This window comes from Choloepus didactylus, chromosome 7, assembly GCF_015220235.1.
Source record: "Choloepus didactylus isolate mChoDid1 chromosome 7, mChoDid1.pri, whole genome shotgun sequence".
In the NCBI taxonomy this organism is placed as follows: Eukaryota; Metazoa; Chordata; class Mammalia; order Pilosa; family Megalonychidae; genus Choloepus; species Choloepus didactylus.
Window position 1 is genome coordinate 14,569,942 of NC_051313.1, and position 12,773 is coordinate 14,582,714.

At 40.9% G+C, this 12,773-nt stretch overlaps 1 protein-coding gene across 7 annotated transcripts in view; it reads left to right on the forward strand.

Moving 5' to 3' along the window:
- The first annotated feature begins 3,126 nt into the window (after positions 1–3,126).
- SLC18B1 (solute carrier family 18 member B1) overlaps positions 3,127–12,773 on the forward strand; it is a 43,916-nt gene continuing 34,269 nt past the window's right edge. For 2 of the 7 annotated variants that reach the window (XM_037843983.1, XM_037843981.1), the window contains exons 1-3: positions 3,127–3,333; positions 3,643–3,720; positions 4,465–4,604. Coding sequence is in view for 5 of the 7 variants with exons in the window: in XM_037843981.1 (XP_037699909.1) it covers positions 4,563–4,604 (42 nt within the window). In the remaining 2 variants the exon portion in view is untranslated. Of the gene's footprint in view, positions 3,546–3,642; positions 3,721–4,464; positions 4,605–12,773 lie in introns of those variants that run through there. The other 5 variants (XM_037843978.1, XM_037843980.1, XM_037843982.1 and 2 more) reach the window with 4 other exon arrangements.

Consider the following 12,773-nt stretch of genomic DNA (forward strand, 5'->3'; position numbering starts at 1 on the left):
TCTACATCATGTGTGTGGTCCTCCTGATGATAGTAGGTACTAATTAATAGTCTATGACAAATTCATTTTCTGCTTAAATTAGCCAAGTTTGTGACAGGGAAACCTGACTGATACAAATGCTAGGAAGGAAAATAAAGATGAAGGGACAGAGGGTGACCAGGGATGTATTTTGGATCAGGGGAGTAGAATAAGCTTCTCTGAGAAGGTGACATTTGACTGAGACCATATTCTCACATTTTGGTTTATGAAGAAAAACGTCTAGGTGAGTATATAAAAATATGAATTGATAAGTGCAGTAGGCTGATATTTGCTCCCCAAAATATGGCAAAATATTAATCCCTGCAACCTTTAAATATTACTTTGTTTGGGAAAAGGGTCTGTATAAATGTCAAGTTAAGGGTCTTGAGATTAGTAGATCATCCTGATTATCTGTTGGACCCTAAATGCCTCACAAATGTCTTTATAAGAGAGAAGTAGAGAGAAATTATGCACACAGAAGAGGAGGAAGACCCTATGACCATGGGGCCAGAGATTGGAGGGATGTGGCCACAAGTCAAGGAATGCAGGCAGCACCAGAAGCTGGAAGAGGCAGGAAGGATTCTCCCCAAGAGCCACTGGAAGGTGTATGGCCAGCCAACACCTTGATTTTGGCTCAGTGAAAGTCATGCTGAACTTCTGGGTTCCAGAACTGTGAGAGAATATTTCTGTTGTTTTAAGCCACCACATTTGTGATAATTTGTTTCAGCAGCCATAGGAGATTAAGATAAAATGTATTTAACTATAACAGTGATCATCTGGGGAGGGGGAATGGAAGGAGGAGGTTAGCAATGGAAAAGATGATGGGAATATGAGTATATTATACATATACTATTATGTATATACATAATTACAATGCCATTTATGTAAATTAAAACATACATGAATACAAAACAAGACTACACATTTTATGAGAACATATACAAACAAAAAGATATGCATTAAACATGCAAGAATGGTTGCTAAAGGGGTAGGGGAATGGGAATCGGGATAAGGGGAAATAGATTGATGACAACAGAAATGAACAATTCAGTTAAAGAATTGGAAGATAAAGTTGGGGAAATGTCCTGAAGATGGAGTCAACGGAGAAAGATTTGAGAAGTAGGAGAGAAAAAAAGTCACTCGACACCTGAATGAAGTGTCCTAGAAAGAGAACTAAAAAAGGGAACTTAATCATCAAAGAAATAATTCAAGAAAGTTTCCCTCTATGGTTGGATGTATGATTGGAGACAGAATGTAGAGTTGAATGAAATTGGAGAAGCTGACGGGGTCAGATCATAAAGATTCTGGAAAGCCACTTTTAGGAGACTTTGCTGGAGCTCTTCCTACACAGGAATTTTCACTTATCTTTCAAGACTCGGGTAACAACACTGTATCAGGAAGTCATCCCAGACTCCACCTGCCAAAGTAAACAGTCCTTCCAATGTATTTCTATTAAGCAGTTAACCCACTGCAATATAGTAAATTATTAAACAGGGTGTGTTCTATCTGCTGGAAGGAGAGGAGGTACTGAGGACAGAGAATACATGAGGCTCCTTCATGTTTCAATTCACACTGCCTGGCATAAGGTGATAACTCAATAGTTTTATCTTGGCTCTAATTCAAAATTTCCCAGTCCCCTAATGAACTTTAACCTCTCCCGGATATTAAATTAGGTGAAAATAGCTGTCTTCACGTCTATTTCTGTGACAGAAAATGGGAGTGTGAGGGCAACTACTCACACACCTATTCACTAATGCTCACAGCCTCCCCACGAGCTAGGTGTTATAATCCAAGTTGCACTGATGGTCACGTTGAAGTCACACACAGCTAGTAAGGGCCCCGGACTGAAATCCAGGTATCTGCCACCAGAGGTCGTGCTCCTAGCCACCAGGCTTCCTCAACATTCATAACAATTCTTACAAACATTAATTTGTGCCAGATGCTTGACTTTAGTTAATTCATTCAGTCTATCATCAGTTCATTAATGTGTGGCTTCAGTGTTTACACACTGTGAAAAAAATAATGCACTTTTCAAAATATTCGGTATGAGCCTGATTTTCTAATTCATCTTTGCGTCTTTCAGTATGGGTACTCCCTACCTTTTTGTGTCTGCACGAACTTCCTTTCCTCCTTTTAGTAGAAATAATTTATATTCGTTTAAAGGTTTAGGGCTTTCAAGTACATTGAATATGAACTCGCCTTTTCTTTTCTTTTCCTCATAAGGGATGAAAAACGCCAGCCACGATGGTCTATTAGGACAAGAGCCTTAGGGAAAAAAAAACACCAACAGCCTCAGCAACGCCACGCCCCCGGTCCTGCCACGCCCCCGGCCACGCCTCCACCCCGTCACTCTCCCACCCCGCCCCGACCCCGCCTCCACCCCGCCACTCTCCCACCCCGCCACGGCCCCGCCTCCACCCCGCCACTCTCTCCCACCCCGCCCCCGGCCCCGCCTCCACCCCGCCGCTCTTCCACCACGCCCCCGGCCCCGCCCCCACCCCGCCACTCGCTCCCACCCCCGCCCCCACCCCGCCGCTCTTCCACCCCGCCCAGGCCCCGCCTGCACCCCGCCACTCTCTCCCACCCCGCCCCGGCCCCACCTGCACCCCGCCACTCTCTCTCCCACCCCGCCCCCGGCCCCGCCTCCACCCCGCCACTCTCTCCCACCCCGCCCCCGGCCCCGCCCATGCCCCGCCCCTTCCCCGCCCCCTTCCCCGCCCCCACCCCGCCCCCGGCCCCGCCTCCACCCCACCACTCTCCCACCCCACCACTCTCCCACCCCGCCCCCACCCCGCCGCTGTCCCACCCCGCCCCCGGCCCCGCCCCCATGCCCCTGCCCCGCCCCCGGCCCCGCCTCCAGCCCACCACTCTCCCACCCCGCCCACGGCCCCGCCCCCACCCCGCCGCTGTCCCACCCCGCCACTCTCTCCCATCCCCGCCCCCGGCCCCGCCCCCACCCCGCCACTCTCTCCCACCCCGCCCCCCTGCCCCGCCTCCACCCCGCCGCTCTCTCACCGCAAATTGACCCTGGCCCGCCACGCCCCCAGTCCCGCCTCCGACGCTGCTACGCCCCACACCGCGTCCGGGCCCCGCCCCCGGCCTTGCCACTCCTATCCCTCAGGCTGCAGAGGTGCTGGCAGCCGGCGGGGACTCCGGGATGCCAGGGCTGGGCTGACCGCTGCCCCCTGCTCTTCGGCGCGTCCTTCAGTCCGAAGTGGAGTCCGAGGCACGAATTTGGGGCGGGAGCGGCTGCCCGAGTCCGCGCACCGCTCATGGACGCGCCCGGGGACACCGAGGGCCCACGCCCCTCTGAAGGTGATCGGGGACTTTGGTCCTGTCTGCTTTGCAAGGACTTAATCAGCTTAGCTCTATTTCCTTCTCGAAAAGGCTGGGCCTGGTCTTGGGAGTCGGGTCAGCATTTCTTTACCGTGCGGGAGGGCCTGAGGTTCGGACACTGGACGGTCTCCAGTGACGTTCTTCCTGTGGCCCGGCTTTTCAGTACAGTGTTTGAGAACGGCTTCCACTAGGTATGCCATTCAGAAAACGTAGAACATTCCGTTTCAGTTCCCCTTGGTGCCAGCTCTTTTTAACTTTCCCTTATTTCCCCTTCCTCATCTATTCCAGAAAGTTACAAAATTTACAAGTCCGCCTCATGTTGCACAGATTTTGTTTTTCTGAATTGCATTGGCAGCCTCTGAAAAAGTGAGCAAATCAAATATCCTTTTCTTAAATGTTTTTTTCCAAAACCATTTAATTTAAAGATGGGTAATGGATTTGCTAGATATTTGATATGCCAGTACCTTAAATTTTAGCTCAGGAATAAATGTGAAATGAACTGACGCAAAAGACCAATAATTGTTGTAAAAAAAAAACAAAAACGTATTCACTTACGGATTTGTGGGGCTTATCTTTCCAAGAGCATAGCATTCTAGGTGTTAACTCAAACCAGTTGAATGATTTAGCTTGTTTTTCCTATTTACACTTCATTTAACTTCAGATACTGCCCTAAAATGTGTAATAAACAGCTAACATTACATGCTTAAAACATTTTTGAGTCCATGTAGCAAATGAAGCTAGTAACTTGAGAAAATAAGGGACACTATTCATTAGAGAGCAAACATCCTTTGGGGATCACCCTGCCTGCTCATTCCTCTGAAGGGATTTATTAAAATTGGAAGATTAGGCCTTAGGTTGAAGGCAAACCAGATCAAGTGTTTTATATGTCCTGAATTAAAATTCTAATAGTGGGTGGTATGTAAATGAAAACAATGTTTCCAAAATGGCAGCTCTGTGTTACATTTGATCAAATATGCTGTTTTGAAAACATCCCTTAGCTCAGCAAATGTTATCTTCAGTGTGCATGGTCTGTGTACAGAAATGACTCCTGTGTACTCTTATCAGTTGTACCCATTACATGCCTGTAATTGTAACACATTTGTATTCAAGATGATGACCTTCCAGGAACATCAAGAGAGGCTCCCAGGCGTTTTTCCAGAAAACGGCTTTTTGTACTGATATCGGCAGCTTCCATTAACTTGGGTTCCATGATGTGTGATTCTATCCTCGGACCCTTTTTCCCCAAGGAGGTAAGAACATCTTATATTCCTAAAGACTAAATTTTTAAAAAGCTTGAATTATTTCATTTTACAGTAGAAAATATATAAAAACCTAAATACAGTAAAGAATTAGCAGAATACTTCTTGCAGAATATTTTATATCAGAAAAAGAAAAAAAAAACACAAAAAACAGAACGTCTTGGAAGGTAAATGATCTAGATATAATTAACCTTCTAAAGGTTACTTTGCTTACCATGTGCTTTGATTAATCTTTACTTGATTTCCATAATTGAAATGAAAGAGGGTGTACTGAATATCTGAGATTTAAAGTGTTACTGCAAAAGGTCTATATTGGACTTCCAGTCAAACACGATGGTTGGGGCATAATATACTGCAGGATGCTGTTCCACCACAAAATCTTTGCAGAACTAATAAAATTTGGCAGAGCCATTTTCCTCAGAACTCTGTAAAAGAATTAAAGGATTGCAGTAACTGGGCAGGTTAGAGTAACTGGGCAGGCTTAGAGATTCTAAAATGCACATATATAAAGAGTTATGATATATATATGGTTCTGGTTCTGGACATACAATATATGAAGGTATAATTTGTAACAAGTACAACAAAAAGGTGGAGGGATAAGGGTATAGGAACAGTGTATGTGCATGCTATTGAAGCTGAGTTGGTGTCAACTAAAACATGATTGTTATAGATTTAGGGTGTTAAAATTAATCCCCATGGTAACCACAAAGAAAACATATGAAAAATATTCACAGAAGGGAACAAGAAGAGACTCAAATTGGTACAGTGCAAGCAATCAAAGAAATGTGAAAGTAGTTATTAAACAAAAAATTGAGGGACAAAAATAGTCTAAGACTTACCAAGCCTGTAGCAAAATGACAGAGAAAGTCCTGCATTATCAGTAGTCACTTTAAAGGTAAATGGATTAAACTCTCCAGTCAAAAGGCCAAGATTGGCAGAATGGATTTTAAAAAAGCATGGGAGAGCTTAAATTTTTCACAGACAAACAAATGCTGAGAGAATTTGCTAACAAGAGACCTGCCCTACTGGAGATACTAAAGAGAGCCCTACAGACAGAGAAACAAAGAAAGGACAGAGAGACTTGGAGAAAGTTTCAGTACTAAAGAGATTCGGTATGGGTACAATAAAGGATATTAATAGACAGAGGGGAAAAATATGACAAACATAAACCAAAGGATAAGATGGCTGATTCAAGAAATGCCTTCACGGTTATAACGTTGAATGTAAATGGATTAAACTCCCCAATTAAAAGATATAGATTCGCAGAATGGATCAAAAAAAATGAACCATCAATATGTTGCATACAAGAGACTCATCTTAGACACAGGGACACAAAGAAACTGAAAGTGAAAGGATGGAAAAAAATATTTCATGCAAGCTACAGCCAAAAGAAAGCAGGTGTAGCAATATTAATCTCAGATAAAATAGACTTCAAATGCAGGGATGTTTTGAGAGACAAAGAAGGCCACTACATACTAATAAAAGGGGCAATTCAACAAGAAGAAATAACAATCGTAAATGTCTATGCACCCAATCAAGGTGCCACAAAATACATGAGAGAAACACTGGCAAAACTAAAGGAAGCAATTGATGTTTCCACAATAATTGTGGGAGACTTCAACACATCACTCTCTCCTATAGATAGATCAACCAGACAGAAGACCAATAAGGAAATTGAAAACCTAAACAATCTGATAAATGAATTAGATTTAACAGACATATACAGGACATTACATCCCAAATCACCAGGTTACACATACTTTTCTAGTGCTCATGGAACTTTCTCCAGAATAGATCATATGCTGGGAAATAAAACAAGCCTCAATAAATTTAAAAAGATTGAAATAGTTCAAAGCACATTCTCTGACCACAATGGAATACAAGTAGAAGTCAATAACCATCAGAGACTTAGAAAATTCACAAATACCTGGAGGTTAAACAACACACTCCTAAACAATCAGTGGGTTAAAGAAGAAATAGCAAGAGAAATTGCTAAATATATAGAGACGAATGAAAATGAGAACACAACATACCAAAACCTATGGGATGCAGCAAAAGCAGTGCTAAGGGGGAAATTTATAGCACTAAACGCATATGTTAAAAAGGAAGAAAGAGCCAAAATCAAAGAACTAATGGATCAACTGAAGAAGCTAGAAAATGAACAGCAAACCAATCCTAAACCAAGTACAAGAAAAGAAATAACAAGGATTAAAGCAGAAATAAATGACATAGAGAACAAAAAAACAATAGAGAGGATAACTATCACCAAAAGTTGGTTCTTTGAGAAGATCAACAAGATTGACAAGCCCCTAGCTGGACTGACAAAATCAAAAAGAGAGAAGACCCATATAAACAAAATAATGAATGAAAAAGGTGACATAAGTGCAGATCCTGAAGAAATTAAAAAAATTATAAGAGGATATTATGAACAACTGTATGGCAACAAACTGGATAATGTAGAAGAAATGGACAATTTCCTGGAAACATATGAACAACCTAGACTGACCATAGAAAAAATAGAAGACCTCAACCAACCCATCACAAGCAAAGAGATCCAATCAGTCATCAAAAATCTTCCCACAAATAAATGCCCAGGGCCAGATGGCTTCACAGGGGAATTCTACCAAACTTTCCAGAAAGAACTGACACCAATCTTACTCAAACTCTTTCAAAACATTGAAGAAAATGGAACACTACCTAACTCATTTAAAAAAAAAAAAAAGCATGATTTAACTGTATGCTGTTTATGAGAGACTCACCTTAAATTCAGAGACACAAGTAGGTTGAAAGTGAAAGGATGGAAAAAAATATACCATGCAAATAGTAATCAACAGAGATCTGGGTAGCTTTACTAATATCAGATGCAATAGACTTTAAGTCAAAAACTGTTAGGAGGGACAAAGAAGGTCAGTAATACTGATAAAGTGGTCAATGCAACAAAAACAGAATAATTATTTATATATATGCACCTAATGGCAGAGCCCCCCAAAATATGAAGCACATATTAACAGATTTGAAGGGAGAAATGGACAGTTCTACATTAATAGTAGGAGACTTCAGTATACCACTTTCAATAGTGGATACAACTTCTAGTTGGAAGATCAATAAGGAAATTGACGACTTAATTGGTAATCTAAACTGCCTCAACTTAACAATATATAAAGAACACTTCACCCAGCAGCAGCAGAATATGCATTCTTTTCTAGTACACATGGATCATTCTCCAGGTGTACCTGTTTGAATATATTTTGTCCCCCAAAACACCATTATCTTTGATGCAATGTTGTGTGGGCAGACATATTGATGTTGCTTAGACTATAAGTCTTTGATTGTTTCCATGGAGATGTGACCTACCCAACTGTAGGTGATAACACTGTATACCCTTAAGACTGTAACTGTGTAACCAAATAAACTTCCTTTTATAAAAGCCAACCCATTTCTGGTGTTTTTGCATCCTGGAAGCATTAGCAAACTAGAACACCAGGATAGACCATAAATGAGGTTTCAAAACAAATCCCAACACATTTGAAAATGTTGAAATCATACAATGTATCTTCTCTACCCACAATGGAATGAAGGTATATATCAGTAACAGAGGGAGAACTGGAAAATTCACAAAGATGTGGAAATTAAACAGCACACTCTTGTACAGCCAATAGGTCAAAAGAGAAAACACAAGGAAAATTATGTAATATCTTAAGGTGAATGAAAACAAAAACATAACAAAACTTATGGGATGCAGGAAAGGCAGTGCTGAGAGGGATAGCTATAATTACTTTCATTAAAAAAGAAGAAAGATGTCAAATTAGAGTCCCAGCCTCACAACTGGAGGAGCTAGAAAAAGAAGAGCAAACTAAACCCAAAGTGAGAACTGGATAGCCATAACTGAAATAATGAAAGAGGACCCCTACTTCAACCCATACACAACAGTTAAGTCAAAGTGGATCGAGGACCTCAATATAAGAGACAGTGCCATAAAACTACTGGAAAATAATGTACAGAAACATCTTCAAGATCTAGTAATAGGAGGCAGCTTCTTAGGCCTTACACCCAAAGCACAAGCAATGAGAGAAAAAATAGATAAATGGGAACTCCTCGAAGTCAAAAGCTTCTGTGCCTCAAAAACTTTGTCAAAAAGGTGAAGAGGCAGTCAACTCAATGGGAGAAAATATTTGGAAACCATATAGTTGATAAGAGACTGATATCCTGCATATATGAAGAAATCCTACAACTCAACAACAGTAGTACAAACAACCCAGTTATAAAATTGGCAAAAGATATGAAAATGCATTTTTCTGAGGAGGAAATACAAATGGCTAAAAATCACATGAAAAAAAAATGTTCATCTTGATTAGCTATTAGGGAAATGCAAATCAAAACCACAATGAGAGGAGGAGGGGCAAGATGGTGGGATAGAGAGGAGTGGAATTTAGTCAGTCCCCTGGAACAACTAATAAACAACAAGGAACAACTAGTAAATAATCTGGAATAACTGCTGGGGGACAAGTGTAACTGTCCACACATCTTACACCAACCTGAATTGGGAGGAATGCCTGAGATCACAGCATAGAATCTGTAAGTAAAAGCTGTGGAACCACGCCAACAGCCCCCTCCACCCAAGGCAGTCTTTGCTGCAAAACCTCGCTGTGGTAGAGAGTGGCACTCTATGAGAGAGTGAATATAGCTCAGCTGAGCTCCAACTGGGGTTTTAATTAACAAATATAGACTGCTGAATACAAGCTACAACCCCTCAACATGCAGACAGAGGCTTTTATTGATGACTGACCTTAAAGAACCAGAAGACTCATCTGTACTAGGAGGGGGAGCCCAGAACACTGGGTATTACCTCTGGCTGACAAGTGAAAGTGGAGAGCCGTATACTGGCTCCAAAAGGGGGCTTTCTGTCCCTTTTTCTCTCTCTCAACCTCAAGGGCTCAGAAGAGAGAGCTGCAACCATTTTCATTTCATAGCACTCTGACCCAGACAAGGGTGGAGATAGCAGAGACAGAGAGACTATTCAAATGCAGATGATAACTCCCTAGGGGGTGTATCTTCCCTAAGAGTAAGAAGTTGGGGCCCAGCTTTCCCTTCAGAACCAGACCCCAGATCCTGGGATAAAACAGGCAAACAGAAAGTGTGCTGGTTTGAATGTATTATGCCCCCCAAAATGCCATTAACTTTGATGTCATCTTGTGGGGGCAGACATATTAGTGGGGATTAAGTTGGAACATTTGGATTAGGTTGTTTCCATGGAAATGTGCCCCACCCAACTGTGGATGATAATACTGTATAATTTCCAAGGAGGTGTGGCCCCACCCATTCAGCATGGGCCTTGATTAGTTTACTGGAGCACTGTAAAAGCTCAGACAGAAGGGGCAAGCTTGCTACAGCCAAGGGGGACACTTTGAAGAATGCACAGAAGCTGAGAGAGTAGCTGCAGATGAGAGACAGTTTGAAGACAGCCATTGAAAGCAGACTCTTGCTCCAGAGAAGCTAAGAGAGGACACCCCAAGAGCAACTAAGAGTGACATTTTGAAGAGGTGCTGCGGCCTAGAGAGGAACATCCTGGAAGAAAGCCATTTAGAAACCAGAACTTGGAGCAGACGCCAGCCGCATGCCTTCCCAGCTAACAGAGGTTTTCTGGACGCCATTGGCCATCCTCCAGTGAAAGTACCCAATTGCTGATGCATTACCTTGGATGCTTTATGGCCTCAAGACTGTAACTTTGTAACCAAATAAACCCCCTTTATAAAAGCCAATCCATTTCTGGTGTTTTGCCTTCCAACAGCATTAGCAAACTAGAACAGAAAGTGAAGCCAAACATACCTCCTTACAGCAGTTGGGAGTGACAGGTTGACAGGCACCACCTGCTGGACAGGTTAGGAAAAGCAGAGTGACTGGAAACCTCACAGGAAAGCTCTGTCATTCCTCTAAGACACAGCCTGAATATAACCCCGTTCTGAGACCTGAACCTGTTCTGATCTGGGAAAATCTGACTGGAGTAACGAAGGAAACCAGATGCCTAGAAGGAAACCAGTATAGAAAACTACAATCTATACTAGGAAAAATGAAGATGTAGCCCAGTCAAAGGAACAAACTTATACCTCAATCAAGATACAGTTGTGATATTGTTTCACTTTAGTGAAGCAATCTATTAAAGATTTTCAAAGAGATATGCTAAATCAAATAAAAAACCAAATCAACAAGTTCAGGAAAGATATAACGAAAGAGATGAAGGCTATAAAGAAAACACTGGGTGAACATAAGGTAGAAATTTTTTTTATTTTAATTCAGAATCAACATGATCCTAACCAAAATTCAAACATCTTTCTTTGCAGAAAAGGAAAAGGCATTCATCAAATTTATATGGAAAGGCCAGGAATCCTGAATATCCAAAATCATCTTGAAAAAGAATGATGGAGGACTCACATTTCCTGATTTTAAAACTAATTACAAAGCTACAGTAATCAAAACAGCACAGCACTGGTACAAGAGCAGACATATAGACCAATGAAATCCAGTTGAGAATTAAGAAATAAACTCTCACATCTGTGGCCAATTGATTGTTGACAAGGGTGCCATGTCCATTCAAGGGGGAAAGAATAGTCTCATCAAAAAATGGTAATGGGAAGACTGGATATCCATATGCAAAAGAATGTAGGTGGAATCCTCACACCATATGCAAAAATCAACTCAAAATAGATCAAAGACCTAAATAAAAGAACCAAAGCTGTAAAACTCCTAGGTGACAACATAGGGAAGCATCTTCAGGATCTTGAGTTAGGAAATGGTTTCTTTGCCTTTACACCAAAAACACAAGCAACAAAAGAAAAAATAGATGAATAGGACTCCATCAAAATTAAAAACTTTTTCTCATCAAAGGATTTCATCATGAAAGTAAAAGGACAACCTACAGAATGGGAGAAAATATTTGGAATTCACATATCTGATAAAGGTATAATATCCAGAATATATAAAGAAATCCTACAACACAACAACAAAAAGACAAACATCTTGATTTTAAAATGAGCTAAAGACTTGAAGAGACATCTCTACAAAAAAGATACACAAATGGCCAATAAGCAAATGAAAACATGCTCAACATTGTTAGCTATTAGGGAAATGCAAATCAAAACCATGAGATACTGTTTATATCCCCTAGAATTGCTACTGTTAAAAAAAAAAAGAAAACAGAAAATAACAGCTGTTGGAGAGGATGTTCAGAAATAGAAATGCTTGTTCATTTTTTTTGGCGGAAATGAAAATGGTGCAGCTGCTGTGTAAATCAATTTGGTACTTCCTCAGAAAGTTAAGTATAGAATTATCATATGACCTGGCAACCCCACTTCTAGTATAAACCCAAAAGAATTGAAAGCAGGGCCTTGAACAGATATTTCCACTCCAATGTTCATAGCAGCATTATTCACAGTTACCAAAAGATGGAAGCAACCCAAGTGTCCATCAACGGATGAATGCGTAAACAAAATATGGTATATATTTACAATGGAATATTACTTAGTAATAAAAAGGAATGAAGTTCTGATGCATGCGAAAACATAGGTGAACCCTGAAAATGTCATGTTGAATAAAATAAGCCAGACACAAAAGGACAAATATTGTAGTATCTCACTGACATGAATTAATTAGAAATAGCACATTCATAGAGTCAGAAATCAGAATACAGGTTATCAGGGGCCTGGATGGGGGTAGGGAATGAGAAGTTAATGCTTAATTGGTACAGAATTTCTGTTTGGGGTGGTGGTAAAGTTTTGGTAATGGAAGGTAGTGATGGTAGCACAACATTGTGAATGTAATTACCTCCACTGAGTTATATGTTTGAATATGGTCAAAAGGGGAAATTTTAGGTTGTATATATGCTACTAGAATAAAATAAAAAGCCCACAAGATTGTACAACCCAAACAATGAACCTCATAGTAAACTATAGATGATAGTTAATAGTATAATTATATCATTTCATCCATCGTAACAGAGGTCCTACACTAATGCAAAGTGTTAATAATAAGGAAAACTGTGTGTGAGGTGGTGTATGTAGGAATTCTGCATTTTATGCCTGATTTTTTTGAAAGCTTACAAATACTGTAATGAAAAATACATTTAAAGAAAAAGGTTTATATTAAGACAGCCTCCTTGAATTTCTG